General features: G+C 39.6%; 1 protein-coding gene across 1 annotated transcript in view; it reads left to right on the top strand.

Annotated features, from left to right (window-relative positions):
* Positions 1-20,532: 20,532 nt before the first annotated feature.
* Positions 20,533-21,994, top strand: part of THOC1 (THO complex subunit 1) — a 49,034-nt gene continuing 47,572 nt past the window's right edge. The window contains exon 1 of the mRNA XM_063076609.1: positions 20,533-20,599. Within this exon, the coding sequence (XP_062932679.1) occupies positions 20,546-20,599 (54 nt within the window). The 5' untranslated portion in view covers positions 20,533-20,545. The remainder of the gene's footprint in view (positions 20,600-21,994) is intronic.

The raw sequence follows: 21,994 nt of genomic DNA on the forward strand, positions 1-21,994 counted from the left end.
GCAGTAAAGTGTGAAAGTGACACTGCATCCAGATTGTAGCCATGTGTGACTTGGCTTTTTTATGTGGGAGAAAGAAAATGGTTAAGCCTTAGGGATTGTGTTTCTGTGTCGCTTCAACTTGAAGGAATAATGAGTTCCTGCTGGTGACACAGTGGCTTGGAGAGGCAGGCAGAGAGGTGGCTTGGTGTGCTTCTAAAGCTGTGTGTGAGCCTTCACCACAAGGATCCTGGCTCAGCAGGAGGGACACATAGCGAAACTTGCTGGAAGGGGCTGGGAGCCCCACGTGTTACCACAGACTCCCCCGAGATCCCTAAGCACTTCTCAAATGTGAATTAACTTGAGCACCTTTACTACAGAGCACAGTGCACAGTTATTCATTCATGTATTCATCAAAGATGCATTTAGTCAACAGCAAGAGAGCCTCCCTATTTTGTTCCAGATCCTGTGCCAGGTGCGGGGTAGGGGAGTGGGGGGCACAATTCTTGGGTTCCCTGGAAAGCAGATCCCAAGACAAAGGCTTCATTTCTCTCCTCCACCACCCATTCTTGATTTCACTCACCCTTGGCCCGTGCCCCAGGCACTCAAGGCTGCCCGCCTGATGCACAGAACCAGAACTCAGGCCTGAGTGCTTAGCTGCCTGGGCCTCATCAAGCCATAGTTGCTGCAGTTGCCCCTATACTGTCATCCCCTGAGCATGGAAGCACCAAGAAACGCCCCCTGAGTCCCAGGGGTTCCAGTCACACTGTTATGGAGGAGCACCCCCAGCTTCTCTTGGTAGTTAGGGTCAATTTCACCCATCAGTGTAGCAATTCTTTTCTTTGCCAGTCCATCCACTAACACAATAGCCTAAAATGACCTGGCAGTAGTCACAGCTTCAAGTTCAGTGACTGCCTGGTTTCCCCTGTGAGAACCAGGACCATTAATACGGCAGAGTCTAAAGTTGCAAGCTTGATAAGCAGTGATTACAAGAGGCTCCAAACCTACTTCTACCTCTTGGATCCAGTACCTGCGAGTTCCAGTTACCAGGAACATAACACCATAGCCACTGATTTAGTGCATATACTACACACTGGAGGGCAGCACCCTAACCCCACAGGTTGTTGCCCCAAAGCTCGCAGCCTAGCTGAGCCTTCAAATAGTCTTTCCACTCTTCTGGTCGATTGAATAACTGATAAGACCAGTGGATCTCTTGGTCATGTGCCATCGCCAATTGGTCATGTGCCAATGTTGTATAGAATACCATGCCAGTAGATCAGGTGTTCTGTGAGTCCTTGAATGGTGGTGCTAACAGACATGTGGGCAGTGTAGTTTTCAATTCTGTTAAGGACAAATTGAAATTGAAATTAATCTGCCACCAAGTGGCTGGTCTAGTCTTCTCAGGGAATGGTGGCACATTGAAGGCTCAGCTACAGCCACAAAATGAGACATCCTGTCTACCTCATAGTCGAGAACTCCCCCCATAGGAGTTCTCTGGTGGGCATTAATTTAATCTAAGACACAAAGATACACACACTTTGTGTCCACAACCATAGGTTCGTCCTCACACCTCTCCCATAGATTTCCTTGTCACAGACGTTCTCACCCGGTTCCTTCCAGGCCCTGACCAAGCAGCCAAGCAATTCACTCTTGTCCCAGAGTCCATGTCATTCTATCTCAGGCTGCTTCTCCCTCTTATAAAGTGAACCACCAAAGGTGCTGCTTGCATTTCCACCCACTGGAAAAAGTATCCCACACCACTTTGCTTTAGGTCCACCCTGAGGGGGCTATAATGTAGCAGCAGTCCATTTTCAGCTGGCACCAAGAAACCTGTGATCTTCCTCCCCTACTGTGCTGGTAAATGGAAGGTGGCTGGTTAACTACACCCTGAGAGCAGTGCTGGGCTGTGGCATGCAAACTGTCTGCTATAAGTTTCTTTGTCCAATGGGTAGCCACTACTAGCTAGCAACTGGCGAGAACATGACCCCCTAAAAATGTCTGCAGTGCCAGACCACACTCTGCCCAATTTTCAGAGGCATACTTTAGGCTACAGCTATTATTGCCAGATTGAAAGCCATTGCTATAGAAAAATTAAAAAACACAATTTGGTTTGAGCCAATCCCAGCTCACAAATTGTATTCCAGCCAGCTGAGAGACTGGCATTCCTAGGAAAATAGAAAAAGTTAAGAAATCTGCAAGAGGTATGCCTTGTGTTGATTTTTCCAGGGATTTAGAAGTTGCTGGATGCTTCAAAGTATTGAGTGACTAATTTCCTTTCCTTTTTTCCAAAACCTCACATGGTAAACATTTATTTCCTGAAAACCCGCCAAAAGAGTACATTTTTTTTCAGAGTTCCTGATAGCAAATATTATCAACAAAGGCTCTTGAATCTGTATATAGCAACTTAAGAAGTATTGCCTTCATTTGGTTTAGGGTTTAGGGTTTGGAGAGAGAAAGAGAGAGAGAGAGAACTTCTAAATGTTTCTAAGTGTCTATTTTTTTCTCTGAGATCCAGGCTTGCTTATTAGATGAGAATGGTCAATCCAGGACAGTTGGCAAATCGAGGTAAAAATGTGCCTATGATTTGTTTTTAGTTGTGTTATTATACCTCTCAAGCCACAGCTGCAGACTGGCAGTGCCCTGGAGAAAGGAGAGAAATGGACACCATCCACGTCTCCCTTTAGGGAAGCTTCCAGACAGAGCCTGGAGCAAGGCCACGTTGGAACTGACCCATGCTAGGCCTCCCTGTGCTGCCCCAAATCAGACCAGCACCCTCCAAACCAATCTCCGCTTGAGCCAACTCTGCATAGATCTGTCTAGTTGCCTATGCAGATTTGCTAAATGGATGCTTGTGTATGACATAAGAAGTGTCTCTGTCAAATCCATAATTTAGGCTGAAGATGGTGATAAAACAGTATGGGGACTACTATCTGTTCCTCTTGCCATTTAGTGATGGTGCAGGCTTTGCATTCTGGAAAAGTGCTGATTGAAAGTAAGGTATTTTGTTTCAAGAAGTAGATGTGCAGTTAACCTGGAATTTAAAAACATTTTCCAAAAATAACAATAAACTTTATTTAAAAGAAACTGCTTAACTGCCTTGTGTTTTACAAAACTCCTTTGATTAATAAGTCATATTATTTACGGACTGTTGGAGGGCCAACCTTTCACTGTACAAATTGCCAATTGATCATTTGGGAAAGGAACCAAAGGGTCAGGAAGGGCTCTTCATCACACTAATGAGAAAGACGCACAAAGCATGACCCAGATATTAAAAAGGGGTCAACACTTTTAGAAGATGCCATTCATGGCTGAGCTGAGGAGGCTGCTGCCTGGGAGCCTTAAAAACAAAGAAAATGATGGAGGAGAGGTTTGGGAAAACACTGGCCAGGGTGAGACACCCAGTGAGATCAGGAGGATTTGAAAAGAGTCTGGCTTCAGTAAAAGTAAAAGATGGAAAAGGATTCCATTTTTCTAGCTTGTTCCTTACCCTTGCCCTTGTAATGTGAATCCAATTAGATAGCATAGTTGATTGCAAAGTATCCACCCTTTCTACATGTTTCATTAGGGTTACAGTCATAAGAATAATGTATTAATTAGGGTAACACTAGCTGCTATAACAAATAGACCATCAAAAAAGTGTATAATGCCTCAAAAACAATAAAAGTTTATTTCTTGCCCATAATTCAGTGTAAGGGAGATATTCCAAGTTGTCTGACAGCTCTCTTCCACATAGTGATTTAGGAACATGGACTCTATCCGTTTTGTGGCTACGCCATTTCCTAGGGCCTTGTTATCTTCTGCATCGAGACTCTGGAATGGGAACAAGCACGTGGGCACACCTGCCTCTTAAAAACCCTGGCTCCAAAGTGGCATGCAAAACTTCTACTCACAAACCACTGGCTGGAACTTGGTTACATGCTATGCCTGCCTGCAAGGGTGCTAGAAATGTAGTCTAGCTGTACACCCAAGAAAAAGAAGAAATGGATTTCTTGGCGAACAGCTAGCTCTGCTCGGAAGCAGAGAAATGCTTTATTAATCTTTGCATAAGTGCCTACTGCTGTGCATTGCAGGGTCAATGGTACGTAAACAGTAATAAAATGAATGAATGCTTGAATGACTACTGAGATCACAGTAATAACAATAATAATAAACAATTTTTGAGAGCTGATTACATGCACCTTTCTAAGTTATTTACACATTTTATCTATTTAATCCTCGAAATTTTGTGTTATATTTAGGTGAGGAAACTCAGGCACAGAGAGATTAAGCAATTTAGTGAAAGTCATAGAGCTGGTAAGTGGCTCCTCATTCTTATCCACTATGTTTTACTGCCTCCCAGAATGTAACTTCGAATCATAACTTTTATTCATGCACACAAGAAACAAGCTTTCAGAATTTTATAACCCAAAGTTTAGCATGATATAGTAGTGCTTCTCAGATTGGGTTCCTGGATGGGGTTCATTAGTTCACTATGACAATTTTAAGTTTTAGATTTTCATTGCAAAAATAACCTTTTTAAAAATATCATGGAAGGTATGAATCTCAGTCTGCAAAAATGCAGTGAAAGGTATGAATTTCTCATGAAAGTTATCAATTTTCTATAATTAAAGTTACTTTCTAACTCTGAATCTACTGTCCCACCAGGAGGTCAGACAAGTTCGCCTCAGATCTCCTTGTTCCCCTGACCCCATATCTCCAGGGTTTTGTCACAATTCCACAGCCTTTCACAGAGCCCAAACACCAGAGCATGGGGGAGAGGAGCAGAGCTGTGTGGGAGAACAGACATCTGTCCAAATAAGTGGTCACTAAGATGTGGCTCTCCAATCTCATGCCAATGCCTACCATCGGTCAAGTCTAAACAGAAGCCAAAAGGCAAGAGCGCTCAATGATACAATGCATAAGGATCATTCTCCCAGGACACAGATCAGGGTAGACAACAGTGGAAAATAGATGTGGAGGGAAACGAGCACGTTGAGCAAGGGTGTATTATGGTGTCTCCACCATCTGGGGACTTAGAGACCACAAACCAAAAAAGCTTAATTTCTGCTTTTTCTGATCCATCTGATCTCTCCCATGAGGTCATAGGCACAGAACCCAAGTACCTGTTTGAATGGTTGGGGTAGGAAGAAAGGGAACGGCTGGCAAGAAAAAACACAGGGAGAAATCAATGAATCAGTAAATATCTCAAAACATTGTCTCAGCAATATAAACACATTTTTAATCATCTGGACAACCATCTTACAATGTTACTGCCACAAGAATTCAGAACCACATTTACATTAGTAATGTACTAGCCTCAAGTATTTTGTCATTCATTAACTCCTAAATTCAATAAATTTTATTGAGAACCTATTATGTGCCAGACACTATTCTAGACACTAAGAAAACAACAGTGAAAAAGACAGAGGACCCACCCTCAAGGAGGAGACATTTTAGTAACATAGTCCTATTTTTATTATCATGGCCTAATGAAGCAAGACCAGAGGTAAATTTCATAATGAAACAGTCACTTGGGCCACGCAGAGGCTAAATTTTATCACAATGTGCTGTAAAAATCTTGGCTTTTTCACAGTAGTTCCAAGAGAAAACAATAATTTGAAAATGGAATCATCACACAGCAATAGAAATACCAAACTGACAAGAACCTGCATCCGTGAGAGTCAATATTATATTTATGTCACAAGCCTCCATTTTATTTCAACAAAATATTAACTGCCTACTGTTAATGTTAGTTTGAATTTTATTGATTTTGAAGTTTTGTTTCCATTTAATTTATACACTTACTTTTAGTTCTGTGGTTATATAAATGCCATAAGCATGAGGTGTTTACATCTAGTTACGTGTTTGTTCACTTACAAAACATAAAATAATTTTAGTCAACACAAGGGGGTCTTCGAAAATGTTTTCCTTAGAAAAAAAGTTTATACCTTATCCAAATTTGGAAAACCCTGGGGTAGTAGAATTGGACTTGATGCTATTCAAATCTCAACTCCCCCATTTACCACCAGATTATTCAATCTCTATCCATTTTCATTTCCTTCTCTTTCAAATGGGACTTATCCTAACACATCCCAGGGATCGTGTTAGGAATTGAATGAGAGAATGCATGTGAGAGAGTTGTCCAGCACGTAGCATGTTCTCGGTAAAAGCGGGTTCCGTTCCCTGATGACATTTTCAAAATGAGTGATAAAAAGGAACTACTTGTAATGGGAAACCAATAAGGCTATATCTTTACAGAACTCTTTCTTCTTGAGAAAATGAAACCATCATTTAGCCTAGAAGTTTCCAGAGTCCAGCAACTGGAAAACTGACCAACATGCAAATAAAAGAAAAAGAGAAGAAGCCATAGCTACATAGGAAGCCAATGCTTGTGCTACACATCCAAGTGAAAGTCTAGTTCTCATTTTGGAAAAAGAAATGAAAAGAAACATTGGAGATAGCCATCAAAATTTCTGTTCCCACATAGCACGCGCAAGCGGGAAAAAGCTTCCTCAAGAAAAGAGTTCCGAGAGAGGACTGCTGTTTACCTGGTCTTGCCAGTGCTGGGTACACAAATCCTCCCTGTGGTAGCCTGGGCAGGAATTGTCCATGACTTTCAAGACCCTTTTGGTCTTTATGTTTGTAAAGGCTTAAAGTTCATTTCAAGGGTAACCTTTAAACACAGCTCCTATTTGATATGTTAACCCAGGTAATGGCTTTGTCTACTCTCTTGGCCCTGCAACTCCCTCTAACTTGAGAGCTTTCTTGAAATTTTAGTGACTGCTTCAATCGGTACTCTCTTTCCTAGTGACTTTATCCCTGGGCCAACAGACATGAACTTATGTTTGCTCCCTTTGTTTTTTATTTTTTTTATTTTATTTATTTATTAATATATATATATATATATTTACATTCTAAGATGTTGCAAAGCAGTTGGGGGGAACAGGTGAGGGGAAGGGGGGAAGGAACAGGGTAGAAGGAGGAGGAAGGAGGCAGGGTGTGGTCGAGGCCTGTGGCCTCCCCCCCCCCCCCCCCCCCCCCCCCCCCGTCATTCAGGGAGGGGAGACCATGGGGCTTCCAGCGGCTACCCGGTCTTTGCTAAGCTGGATGCAGACATCGGGGATTTTTGCTCCCTTTGGAAAGAATCACCACTTCCTTATTGGGGTCCAAGCTAAAAATGGATTTCCGCATTGCAGAAAGCAATGGTTCTTCCAGTGTAACGTCAGCAATTACCTCCCCAATGCTCTACCCCACTCCTGCACACACATTGTAGAAAAAACTTCTCAGGACCAGGACTCTAATTCAGAACAGCTGAATGGATTGGGGAGAGATAACCACAGAGGGTGATGACCAAGCTGAATCTGAAATACAAAGAGGATTTGACCAGTTAGACCAGAGGAAAAAAGTATTCCAGAAAGTAGCCTCAGACTGGTGAGTATGTGGTTGTGAGGAGAGGCAAGAGGAGAGATGAATAATAAATAGTTATGACTTTGGAGCCACATACACCCAAGTTCAAATCCCAGTTGTGTAAAGATTTGGTTTCCTCATTTGCAAACAATATCTGAAAAAGTAAGGAATAGATGAGATCATGCACATGAAGTATGAAAGTGATGGCATTTGATGCATGCTTAGCATATAGTAACATTTTATTAATATGAGTATATTAATATATAAGGCTGAAGGGTTAGGCAGTGCCAGATTATGAACAGTTTTGAATGCGGAGTTAATTCAACGAGGTTTTATAAGCTATTCGGAGCCACTGAAGGATTTTTCGCTGGGGAATGGATTGATCAAGTTTATTCTCATTAGGGAAGGCATTCAAGTACAAAGCAGTGTGCTAAGCACTGTGGGGAAGACTTTTGAATCAAAATGCTGTCTTAGACCCCCAGTATATAATTTGTTGCATCAACACCCACAATTTAGTGTAGGTCTGGAGCTAACTTCAAAACAGGAAACTCTTCACTACTTTCCACTTTTTTTTATAAAGTGGGTGGAAGAAAGCTGGAGTTGGGTCAAGAAACAGTGTAGTGGAAAGTCTAACCAGAACCAAGCAGCAGGGATCTCTTCCAGCCCTGAGGGCAAAGCGCTTCATTTTCCTCTTAGAGGTACTAATAAAGTAACGTGCTAGAGTGAAGGTCACAAAACCTCATGAATAATCGTAACTCAGTAATTCCCCCTGATGTAGATATGTATCATGTATTTTCTAAACTGACATAAACAGCTGTTAGAAGAACTCCTTGAACAAAAAACACCACCAAAGTCAAGATGAGCCTTCCTGACATCTGCAGTGTGAAGCTGCTGAGTTGCTCAGAAGTATTCTAGCAACACTATAGACACCATTTTCTGTAGTAATAACTTACTTAAAATTTGGATTGACTAAGATAGTTGAAGGTCATTGCCAGAACCCTCTTCGGTCAGGAAAACATCTAAATACAAAAAGTTATTTTGGTGTTTTTTTGATCTTGTTTTTTTCCCACTATGCTACATTAGAAGAGATATTTCCATGCAAATGCTGTCCTCTTGTGGTAAGAACCAGTTACTTCAATTTAAGATAATGTGTTACTATGGATAGAAAGAGACAAAGTTAAATGATCATATTTTAATGGTTTTTTAAAAAATTCATTCACAAAATGCTTTTCCATGGTAATTCCCAGAATTTTCTCTTTCTTCTGTGGCTTTCTCATGAAAATCAATTTTGCTTATTACACTCCTGTTGAAAATTATAAAACATAATCGCTGCAACCAGTGAAAGATTTATTCACACTGAAACAAGTTGATCTAGTTCTTTTGTTTTCACTGCCCAACACACTCATCAAATGAACGTTGTAATATTTATTCATCAATTCATTGATTGGCACGTGGCATTTCCAATTCAGTGGCATTACCAATGGTAGTGCAATAAACATTCTTGTATGTGTCTCTTTGCATATATATATTTGTACATGTATAAGAAATCCTCTTGTATTCATACCTAGAGAATTCTGGGTTGAAGGGTATTATTATATCTCCAACCTCACTAGACTGCCAAATTCTTTTCCAAAATGGTTGTACCAAATTCCATTTCCATCAGCTGAGTATATGATCCCCACCTCCTTATCAACATTCATCAGGCTTTTTTTAACTTGTGCCAATCTGATGGATGAGAAAACACTACATTTGTATTTTTTTGTGCATTTCCCTGGTGACTCATGAAGTTAAGCAGCTTTTTGTGTTTCCTCTTCTCTATCGATTTCTTATTTATGTCTTTTGCCATTTTTATGCTTGTTAGCCATTTTCTTATTGATTTATAAAAGTTTTTAATACATTCTAGACATGAATCACTGGTTATATGAGATGCAAATATCTTCTACCACTCTAAGTCCTATCTCTTTACTTTTATTATGGTGTCTTTTGATGAGTTAAAATTAATTTTAATGTAGCCAAAATTATCAGTCTATTCCTTTATGCTTGATATTTTTTGTATTTTGTTTGAGAAATCTCTCCTTACTCCAAGGTAATTAAGCTTTCTAAATGATTTAGTTTTGCATTTCATACTATGTTCTAAATCCATCTGGAATTTTTTTGTATGATACAAGAGATCTACTTTTATATTGTCCCAGAGCGATTTATCAATTTCCCATTTCCCTATTGTCAATCACAATGTCATAGTTATGCAATGAAATTTATAATTTTCTGCATATGAGTATGTGTGGGTTTGTTAGGGGTTCTCTATTATCTTCCATTAGTCTATTTATGTATCCCTAAACCATTATTAGGGCATCTTAATTATTATGTTTGATTATAATAAGTTTATATAAGGTAGGGTAAGTTTTAATTTTGATGAAGTCCAATTTACCAATTTTTTCTTTTATGGTAAGTGCCTTTTGTGTTATGTAAAAAAAAAAAAAAATCTTTGCCTAACAGACATTCACAGAGACATTTTATTTTCTCTCCTAAAGTTTCATAGTTTTAGCTTTCATATTATGATTCATTTCAAAGTAATTTCGTGCATGATAAATAGTAGGGGTCAGGTTCATTTTTTTTTCCATCATGGATATTCAGTTCCTCCATCACCATTTATTAAATAGGTCTTCATTTTCTATACTGAATTCTATTTGCACCTTTGTCAGAAACCAAATAACCAATTGTCTGGATCTATTTTGGGACCCTCTGTTCTCTTCCTTTGGTCTGTCTATACTTATGACACTATCTCATTGTCTTAATTACAGTAACTTTTATAAAGTCTCAAAATCTGGTAGTGTAATTCCTTTAACTTTATTCTTCTTCAAGATTGTCTTAGCTATTTTAGGTCCTTTGAATGTCTATGTAAATTTTAGAATCGGCTTGTCAATTTCTACAAAATGTTATCTGGGATTTTTATTGAGATTGTATTGAATCTATAGATCAATTTGGGGAGAACTGATACCTTTACAATAAAGAATCTTCAAATCCATGAACACAATTTGTCTTTTCACTTACGTCTCCTTTATCTCAGCAATGTTTTAAAATACTTGTACATCTTTTATTAAATTTATTCCCAGGCATTTGGTGTTATATATACTGTTGTAAGTAGTACTGGTTTTTAATAAATTTTCCAAAATTTAAAAATTACTATGTAGAAATAAGAACATAGATTGGCCTTATTTTGTAATCTTGCTAAATTCACTTATCTTACTACTTACTAATTTATATACCTTTTATTTAATATCTTTGTATTTCCTATGTAATCATGTCATCTGCAAATAAAGACACTCTTACTACTTCTTGTTCAATCCCTGTGCCTTTTGTTGCTTTTTCTTATCTTAATATACAATTGTTAGGACCTTGTTATAATGTTGAATAAAAGTGGGTAAATGTGGACATCATACTGCCCATTTAAAGCTTTAGGGGCAAGGATTTCAATATCTCACTATCATGATGTTAGCAGATTTTTAAAGATACCTTTTATCAGACTGAAAAATTCCTTTCTATTCCTAGTTTGCTGTTATTTTTTTTTAATCATAAACGGATATTGAATTTTGTCACTTCCTGCATGTATTGAGATGCTTATCTTTATATTTTTCCGCCTTTATTCCGATAGCATAGTGAATTACATAGACTTACTTCAAATGTTAAGCCAAACATATTCCTGGGATAAAGTTTACTTGGTCATGATGTACTATCCTTTTGATATATCTCCGGATTGTTTGGGGGTTTGTTTGTTTGTTTGTTTTTCCTTTGGGATTTTACACCTAGGTTCATAAGGGATATTAGTCTGTAATTTTATTTTCTTGTAATGTACTTTTAAGGTTGTGATATCAAAGTTATGCTATAAAACAAGTTCATAAATATCTTCTCATTGTTTATGCTCTAAAATACTTTGTGTAAGATTGGTATTATTTCTGCCTAAAATGTGTGCTAGAATTCACCAACAGATCCATCTAGACCTGGAATGTGTTCTGTGGAAAAGTCTTAATTTATAAATTCCATTTCTTTAACACATAAAGGACTATTCAGATTTTCTATTTCTTATCAGTTTTGGTAAGTTGTGTTCGGCAAAAATTTCCATGCCCTCTAAATTCTCAAATTTATTGGCCTAAGGTTTTTCATACTAACCTCATATCTTTTTAATGCCTGTAGGATCTGTAACAATACCCCTTTTTCATTTCTGATATTGACAACTTGGGTCTTTTTATTCTTGATGATACTGCTAAAGGTTAATCAGGTCTATTAATCTTTTCAAAGAATCAACTTTTGGTTTTGTTCACTTTGTCTGTTGTTTTCTGTTTTGTTGTCTTTATATTTATGTACTTGTCTATTTTCTTACATTTTAATTTGCTCTCCTTTTGCTCACTTCTTGAGATGGAAATTTACATAACCGATTTTAACTTTATACACTGACAAGGTATATAAAATATACAATAAAATATGGTAAAGCAATAGATTTTTCTCCAAGCATTCCTTAGCTCAATCCACAAATACTGTTGTTTTCATTATCATCAGTACAGAGTATTTTTTAAATTCCCTTGAGATATGCTACTTCACCTATGGTTACTCAGAATTTTTTTGCTTAATTTCCAAATAGTTGGTGATTTTTCTAGATATCCTATTGTCGCTGATTTCTAAATTCTGTTATTGTCAGAGAACAGATTCTGTATTATTTTAATCCTCTGGAAGTTCTTATACTTGCTTTATGGCTGATCTATTTTGGTGAATGATTTATATGCACTTCTAGAGAAAGTTCATTCTGTACTTGTTGGCTGTAGTCTGTTATAAATGTCAATTATATCCAGTTGGAAAACAGTGTTCAAATATTCTGTGCTTCACTCATATGTTTTTTCTATTTGTTCTATCAATTACTGAGAGAAATGTATTAAAATCTCCAACTACGATTATGGATTTTCCTATTTATCCTTTTAGTTCTGCCAATTTTTGTTTCATGTATTATAAGGTTTTGTTTCTAAATGCATACACATTTAGAATTGTTATGTTTTCCGGATGAGATTATCATTTAATTATTAAGAAATTAGCTTCAGCGGCTGGCCAGTTAGCTCACTTGGTTAGAACGTGGTGATGATAACACGAAGGTTAAGGGTTCAGACCCCCATACTGGCCAGCCAGGAAAAGAAAAAAAGAAAGAAATTAGCTTCTTTGTTTCTGGTAATACCCTTTGCTAGAAGGCTTCTTTTTATGATATTAATGTAGTAATACTGTATTTCACATTATTAATTTTTGCTCTAGTGTTTTTCCGTCCTTTTACTTTAAACCTATCTGTTCTTACTTTTAAATTGTATTCTTATAAACAGCATATAGTTGAGTCTTGTTCTCTTAATCTACTACATGATTTCTTGAATCACTACATAATTTTTGATATTCTGTGTATTTACATTTTAATAAACATTTTATTTTGGAAAAGATGTAAAAATACTGCAGAGAGGTCCTGAAAACTGCTCACCCAGTTTCCACTGTCAACAAACTATCTTACATAACCATAGTACAGTTACAAAACTAAAAAAACCAACATTGGCACATTACTATCAAATAAACTCTAGATTTTATTTGGATGTCACCAGTTTTTCCATTAATGTCCTTTTTCCGTTCCAGAGTCTAATCTGAGATTCCATATTACATTTGTTTTTTATTCCACCAATTTTATTATTCCACCATTTACTTTTAATGCAATTACTGATATGAATGGGTTTAAGTCTGTCAACATGGTATCTGTTTTCTATTTGTCCCATCTTATCTTTGTTCCTCCTTTCCTGACATCTTCTGGTTAATCAAATATTTTCTAGTATCCCATTTCATCTGGAGAACTGGCTGCACAATGACATCTTCTTGACCCTCACTGACAACCTTCCCCTCGTGGACCCCATCAAGCATCCAGGATCCCAAAGAAAAAGATAAAAAAGATGTTTCTGTGCTCCCTACACAGGGCTCAACACTCAAACTTCATGGCCACTTCTTCCCACCAAGGACTGGCTTCCTTGAGGAAGTGGTGGGAAGGGGAACCTAGGGCATGAAGGACATGGCTGGCTGGGCCAGCTCTGGCTGTAGCTGTCAGGTGACACACTAGGATATACCAAAGGGCTGGAGTTTCCAGAGCAAGAAACATCACCTGAGCAAGAAACTGCAGAGGAAGTCACATACTTGGCACACCCAGTACTAAGTCGTGAAGCTGAAAAAGTTTTCTACACCATCAATAACAAACCCACTAAGTAAAAGGTTGAATTATCTTTCTATTCTTTTTTATTACATAATCGTCATATGATGAGGTGATCAAAGAATATGCAGACAAAATGCTCGGGAAAGTATGATAGAGGGATATCAGGGATATCTTTGGGCAGGCAGTTAACGTTATTCTGGATTTTATGGTTGTGACGTCTGAAACATACTGTCATTTGTCATTTCAAATAAATACTCACTTTCACATCTAATTTTGTATTTGTAATTTTGAATTATTCTTCTTAAAGACCACACTTTCCAAATTGTGTAAACCTCACATTAGATCCACTACTGCTGTTTTTATTTCTGTCATAATTTATACTTTAAAATATATATACACATGCATATATATATATATATATGTGTGTATATATATGTGTGTATATATATATATATATATATATGGGTACTTCAAAAAGTTCACGGAAAGATTCTTATTATCTTTCAATTGTATTTTTCCTCGAACTTTCTGAAGTACCTTCATTTATATACTTATACATATTCTCTATTGGGCAGTTTGCTTTGTTTTCTAACTCTTCTTATATAAACTACATTTTTTTCTTTTTGTTTTCTCCAGTGATCTTGAGGGTATAAATATTACTTTAGATTCTACTAATGGTTATCATTTGTGTTTTCAAAAAACATATACATAAATCTCATTTTCTTAAAATCTGCTAATAGCCAGCTAAAGTTTACTTTTGCTTCCCTCATGTAAGATTAAGAATTCAGCCATTTTCTCCCCTTATATTGGACGTCTCTTGACCCTACCTCACATTTTCTGGACCCATATTTACTCTAACCACTGCTATGACCACCATCTCCACACGGGTGAAACTGACGGCACCTCACCTAAGCTGCAACAATTTTTTTCTGTCTCGGGGCTTCTCTAATACTGTGCTATTGCATGGAACACCTGTGAGAACCCTCTATGTGTGGAGTACACTAACATTTATAAAGCAAATGTATTTCACAGGGCCTAGTTTCCAAAGCCCTGCAGTTTGAGGTTTAGCCTAACTTCTTAAAATTACATATAGAAATGTTAACCTTGCAAAAGACAGGAAACTTTCCTCAAGCTAAAGCCTCCGATGTAGATATAGAATTGTAACACAGCAAAATTGCTGGCTCAAAGGATAGATGTCCTTAGTGCAGGTTAACCTTACTTAATTGTTATGTAAACGTACTAAGGAAATTGCTGTAGGGAAAGAAAATGTTTGCTAAGAACAAGCTTTTGTTGGTGGATTGGATCGACTTAACCTTTTGCAAATTGCATTATGGAATGTCACTTTGTTATTTCACTGATGTTACCAGCCTCTATTGTTAAACTATACTTAGCCATAACCCCACCTATGTTCTTTTTCTGTAACTTTCTGGCCTGGAGAATAAATACGGACACAGAACCCAGGGTTAATTTCCCAAAGGAAGAATGCCTCTCTCTTGAGGATTCTGGGAAGTTAACCCCTTCGGGGTGTCTCACTGCTCAGGAGAGATGGGCTTTGAGTAATCCTTTTTGTGTCTCTGTCACCCAGGGGAAGAGAGGTGACAAATCCGTGTGAGGCAAAGCAACATCTATGTACTCAGGCATGCACAACAGCAGCATCTCAGGAGCAAGCCTCGTACAAACAGGGAGTGGAAGCCAGCAGATCAATGCTCCCCCCTTTTCTTTGGGCAGGTAATTTTGAGGCACATTATACACAGCATCTCAAAAGGTCCCAGTGAAGTCGAGCTCCAGTTACCCACAGCACTGACAACCCTATAATGTACCTTTGCACTGGCTTTTCTCTGGTTTCATTCTCCTTCGTTCTACTGTCCTGCTTCCTTGGATAACTTTCCAAATAAACTACCAGGACACAGTTTTTGACTCTACTTTGGATGTAACGCAGACTAAAACATCCCTCTTCCATACCTCTCTGTATACTTCCCAAGCTTTGTTGACATAATTTGAGGTTTTAGCATCACTATTACTATAGCATTAGAAAAGGAATCCCACTTACCAGATCACTTCCTGGGTCATGCAATGACAGATTCATATTCATGCCTACAACCACTCTACTCACCCCTTACCTGCGAGGAGGTGTGCCTGCTACTCTCTTGTGCATCCAGAAAAAGGGTCAACTATCAGTGCTTAGGAGCAAAATCCAACTACAAACTTGGCTCATGGGAGATAATGGAGGTGCACATCTCATAGGCCATAATATCCAGCACACTGGATCATCGATCCACCACACTCAGAACTTCAGAGCCCAATCTCATTTGGGGACTGAGAGATGAAAAGGACACTAAATAATAACCCACACGATTGTAGATAAAAACCCCCTCAACTCCTGCATTAATCAGGTGGGACTCCTTGGTAGCAAATAAATGAAGCCCAACTCCAAATAGTATTAAGCTATTATAAAAAGAATTTATTGATTCATGTAACTTAGGATGGCAGTGGAGCTGTCATCTGACGTGAAAAAGTCCAGAGCCCAAACTGTGCTGCAATCAATCCCTCTTCCCATCACTTTCCCATCTCTCTCTCCGCCACCCCCTTTTCCCGACTTAATATCTTCCTCTTGCCCTCTTTTCATTTCCCACAGCCCATCCTTCTACCTTTCAGCTCTGTTTCTGTGTGCTGGCCTCATTGTCTCTTTCTGTAAATGGGCTTTCTCCAAGCAGTAGGGGAGATGACATTAGCTCAATATTTAACATAGCACCTGAGGTAACAGGGAATTGGACTGGGCAGCCAGAGTGACCAATGGATATTATCCTACTGGCTATATGGCATCCAAATACCCTTTCCATTTGGAGGGAAATACCAAAACAGGGCTCTCTCCGTAATAAATCTTTCACGTATCTAATTCTGTATTGGCATCTGCTTCTTTGGAGACCCAAACTAACACAATTGAGATCTCCAGAAGCAAGCCCTGAGTTGAGAATTCATGAGCAAATGATTTATTAAGGTGGTGCTCTCAGGAGAAACTGGTAAGGGAGAGGGAGAAACTGGTAAGGGAGAGAGAGAAACAGGACAGGGAAGGGGAGCAAGCCAAGCGATGGTATCATTTCAGGCAAAACCCCTGCCTAACCCCACACAGAAGGTGCGCATATGAAGGCAAGAAGTCACCACTACGCTATTTCTCACCTTGAATTATGCTCAATTATGTCATCCTACCAAGCTCACCAAACAGGACTTTACAATGTACACTAGATAATGAAATATATAGCATCTACAATATAATAATACTGCACATATAATCCAATAATATTGTACCTGTGCCTGGGAGATAGTAACTACTCAATAAATGTTAAATGAATATACAATATCAACAATATAAAATGTTTGAAAATTGCCCTGCCCTATAAAAAGTATAGCATCCTCACTCAATTTTCATGTAAATTCCTTTTTCCACAAAAACGTGTGTCCCAAAATATATACAAAATGACATCCCTCTTCCATTTTTATTCTTCTCAGTTCCACTCCTTCCATTCCCAATGCAGGAAGGAGTCTCATTCCTTTTGTCCAACTTTGTCTCTCAAACAGCAGTTCCCTGCAAAAATAATTATTTCAATCCACTTAAACTACAAGAAAGAGAGGGCAGAGGAGAGATGGCTAGGGCCCAGAACCCAAACCAGTCAAACCTGTAATCCGGCATCCTAATGTGGATGACTGATGAGCACGGAGGAAAAAGTTGCCTTTTGGCTGGACAATAGTTAGGATAAGAACTAGAAGAAAAGCAAACTAAGCTGCCTCCTTGGTCCTTTTCTCCTAGATCTCACCATTCCCGTGGTAAATCAAACCTAAGTAAAAGCACACTAAGGAAAAGTAGGGGAATGAAGATGCCTGGAACTGATCTAAACCACCCACCTGAGAATTTCCCAAGGAAGATATTTTCCTAACAGAAAGGCATTCCCTGGTCCATCTTACCTCACTAGCTAGCATAAGGGAAATAACAGGAGCTTAATAAATAGAAGTGAAAAGGTCACAAGTTATTGGCTGTCTGCCGTTTGAATGCTAATATTATATACTTTTTAAAAAGTTTATGTTTTGTCACTAATGGTCCTCACCCTCACCCAATTGTCAGAAAATAATTTATGAGACATTGAACAGAAGTATCGCTTGGTAAAGATTCAAGACTTGAGGAAAACCTTGATTCAAGCCTTTGGGATTAAAGTGAGGATCAAATCCCAAACTCAGGTTTCCCTAGCCATGCGACCTAAGGCGGATGAGGCTGTTTTCTAATTAATATGTAACTATGTATGACATAGTTGTAAGGAGTAGAAATAATACAAGAAAAGTGTCTGGCTCATGAAAACTCGGTCATTACTTAAGATAGTATAACATAGTGTAAAAAGCACAACATTTGGAATTAAAGCCCTTGGGTAGTCTCACTTTTGCTGATTACTTCTATCAAGAACCCTACCTCCCTGAGTTTGCTTCTTTATGTGTAAGATGGACGTAATAGCTGTATTGCCTACCTCAGAATATCATTTAGAGTTTCAAGTGAGGTACCACATGTTAAGAACATTATTAATCATGAAGCATTTATTAAAATGATCTAAATGCTAACTTATTTCACTGTAGTGATTTTTGACGGACATCTTTTTTAAATGTATTACCTACTTCCTTGTCTTATCGAACATAACCTTATCTCGAGGGCTCATGTCTATGATGTCTTTACTCTTTTTATGCCATCTAGCCTCAGATTGCTGCCTCTTAAAAAAATAGTTGTCAAATTTTATTGTGGTAAAATATACATAAAACTTAGCATTGTAACCATTTTTAACCATCCTATTCAGTGACTGAGTACATTCGCATTATTGTACAACCACCCACCACCACCACTATCCATCTCCATAACTTTTTCATCAAATTTTTCACAAAATTGTACCCATTAAACACTGACTCCTATTCATTACTCCCGGATGATTGCTGCTTTTTCCTTACCATTTTTCTATATCTGGTATTGCTTCACTCATTTTAGCAGCAAAACAGCTCATTTCTCTCTCTCCCCCAAAATATACTGCCAACTATAACTTGGTAGGAATTGTGAAAACCATTTTAAAATGTTAACATTCTCTGACCTCAGATATTAATACAATCTGGTTCCAACTTGACTTTTCAGCCCTATCTGTTCAGAACCCTGTATTAAAGTCAAAGTAGACAGCTGTTATTCACTGTGCTTTCTCTTTCCACACGTCTGCTCAGGCCATTCTCCCCATTTGGAAATGTCTTTTTTCCTCACCCCTTCCCACTCCTACCTATGCCTACTGAAATCCTTCAAGTTTCAGCTCATATTCTAATTTCTCCATGAAGGCTGCTTGATGACCTCAGATTGTAGTGATCCCTCTCTCTCCTTTGATCTCTAACAACAGCTATTATCTAAACTAATCATAACATAAATTTTATACTGTATGTTCCTTTTATATTAACCAAACTAAGAGCGCCTAAAGACAGGAACTAAGCTATATTATTCTGTTTAATCATTTGTTCATACATTTGTTATTCCTTCAACCAATACTGTCCACTGTTTACAAAGTGCTCAACAAATGTTTACTGAACAAACAAATAATTCTAAGTCAATGGTCTTTGATAGTGGAGTCAATAAACTCCAGCTTTTTACTGCTTGGATTTTTGTTAAAAATAATTGTACTTATCTCGAGGTTTTCACTGTGTTCCAGATGGTTAATAATCATCTGTAATATAATGATAATCCTATTACATCAGTTACCATCAGATTAACAACGTATACTTCTGAATTAAATCATTTTTATTTTGCCAATTTGAAAATTTAATTCCTACAGTCAAACCTGAATGATTCTGTTGATTCTGAAAAAGACAGCAACGCTCCAAGAAGTCATCATCGTTCACAATTCCCACTTAGGGGTGAGACTCTACAAAGTTATCTTTTCCTTAGCTTCCTGCATTCTTAATGGATGTCAATGAAGGGAACAAGTTACAACGCGCCTAGTTTTCTTCATTCAGGTACACGTGTAAGGGAATAACAGCTGGTAGGAAATTCCCCGGCTTTGGGTCAATACTTCCTTCTTGCTTCACAGCCTAACTAAGCGAGAGTTGCTGCCCTTCGGCTTCTCATTGGCCAAGCCTCTCCTGGCAAAGGCGGCAAGGTAGGAAACTGCCGAGGAGACGTGGTTTTGCAGGGGATGCCTCTACCCTGGACGCAGCGCTCCCCTTTTTCCAATCGGTACCGAGTACAGGATTTCTCCTAGGCCTTTCTCTTTCAGCAGAGACCTGCACGTGCCAGCAACTTTAACTGATTTCAGGGTAAAGATTTTAATAACATATACTACTTATACTGTATTGCTTTACAGCCCGCGCTTCTGGTTATTATTTCATTCGAGCTCTGCAACCGCCCTGCATTTCTACTTCAAAGGAACAGTGCTCATGAGCTACAGGGCCCGCCAGCCGCAGGGCCGATACTCAAATCCAGAGCCCGTCACCACTCCGAATCTCAAGCTTCGGTGGTCCACGGCCACCGCCAACACTTTCCCAGCCTGGAGCTTCCCAGATAACCCACCTGCCTTGGATTCCTGGGCAGCGGTTACCATCCTGCGCGGCCCATCTGAGCCGCAACCATTCGCCATTCACCCGCCTTCCCCAAACCAGGAAAAGCACCAGGACGCAAGAGCGCGTTTGGCCATTTCCCCTTCCAGGAGCGCAGAGCTTAGGGCAAGGTCGCCCAAGTCCCCTCACTGCATGCGTTACCCAAGACCCCGGCTAGGCATTGTGTGGCTGACTCAGGCTTCCAACGCCCCCCGAACCCAGCCACCACGGAATCTCCAGAGGTCGGCTCACCAGCCCCTGCCCTCACGGGCCGCTCTAGCCGCACTCGGAGCCTGCAGTCTCGTTGCTCCCAGCTTGACGTCATCGGCGGGCGCCGCAGCGCGGTGGCGGGCACGCGCAGCCGAGAAGATGTCTCCGACGCCGCCGCTTTTCAGTTTGCCCGAAGCGCGTACGCGGTTTACGGTGAGCTAAAGGCGGGAGGGTGCGGGCCTGATGCGGCGCTATTCTTTGCCCTCCTCTCCCTGAAATTACTTGAATTTTGCCCCGCGGTAAAGTGAGACAGAGGTGTGTACGGCGCGGCGTCCGCCGCCGGCCCCGTCGGGTGCCGGGAAGTAGGGAAAGGCGCACCACCTGTCTCCTCCGTGCATCCTCTGCTCTTCGCCTCCGCCCACCCGCCGGCGGGTTGCCGGACCCCACGTTCTGGGCGCCTTTGCGCCCGGCGTGGAGAGCTCATCTGCAGACTACCTTCGGTCGGGTCTAGATTCTCAGCTCGCTTAGAGGGGCAGGCGCTTCCAGAACTGGAAGCGGAGCTGCTGGAGGGGGAGGGCAGGAGTGGTTTTAGCCCAGAGACCCTGGCTCCCGCCCTGCCTCCTAAGTTGTCAGGTACTTGTCCCAGCTGCCTGTTCACCACCCTTTAACCCTCCGTATCTCACCCCTAAGAGATCGATAAAGAGATCCTAAGCGGCAAAAGGCAAACAGATTACCTGGGAAGGATTACCAGATGCCATTTTATTCTTGCCCAAGGCGGAAAGGATGTTGAGCATTTGGGAAACGCTTTACACAGCGCTTTCACGGTAGCTCATTTAACTATTAGAATAACACTGAGAAGTAGGCTAAGTCTTATTATCCCTGGTACGTGAGATAGAAACCAGAAAGAGTTAAGTGACTTTTCACTGGGTTTCCTGACTTTAAACTAACTTTTCAGACCTACTATTCTTTTTGTGTTGCTCATCACAGCAGCATATGTACGAAGAATGGTGCTCCAAGTTATTTGACTGTGTTCATCTCTAGCATTTCCACCATATTGCAAGGCATGATTTAGCTACTCAGATGTTTAACTGTGTTTAGGTAGTTATAGTGATGCCAGAATAAACATTCTGAAAGAAAATTGACTGTTGTTAGTCAGTAGTTTTCTTGTGTGCAGAATTTTTTTTTCATACAGTGTGAGGTTTGTTTGTTAACAGATTGTATTTTGTTTATGCCACCAGAATCATTTTCTTTGTGTGCATTTTTGCTGCAATCCCTGGTGCTTTGAAATTCTGCTAAGAGTGACTGTTAAGACTATTCAAGATCATATTAGACCTGAAAGGGACCATTTAATTGAAGATCATCTAGTCCAGTGCTTCTCAAGCTTCAGTGTGCGTGGGATTACCTGGAGATCTTGTTAAATGCAGATTCTGGTTCAATAAGTGTGGAATGGGGTCTGAGATTCTGCATTTCTAACAAGTTCCCAGGTGATGCCACTGCTGTTGCTGGTAGTATCTACAACAACCCTCAAAGAATAACCCAAAATTATGCGGCCTATTAGTGGCAGAGCCAGGAATGAACATTCCCAGTGTATATCTAACTCCTGTGAGG

This window comes from Cynocephalus volans, chromosome 13 (assembly GCF_027409185.1).
Source record: "Cynocephalus volans isolate mCynVol1 chromosome 13, mCynVol1.pri, whole genome shotgun sequence".
Taxonomy (NCBI): domain Eukaryota; kingdom Metazoa; phylum Chordata; class Mammalia; order Dermoptera; family Cynocephalidae; genus Cynocephalus; species Cynocephalus volans.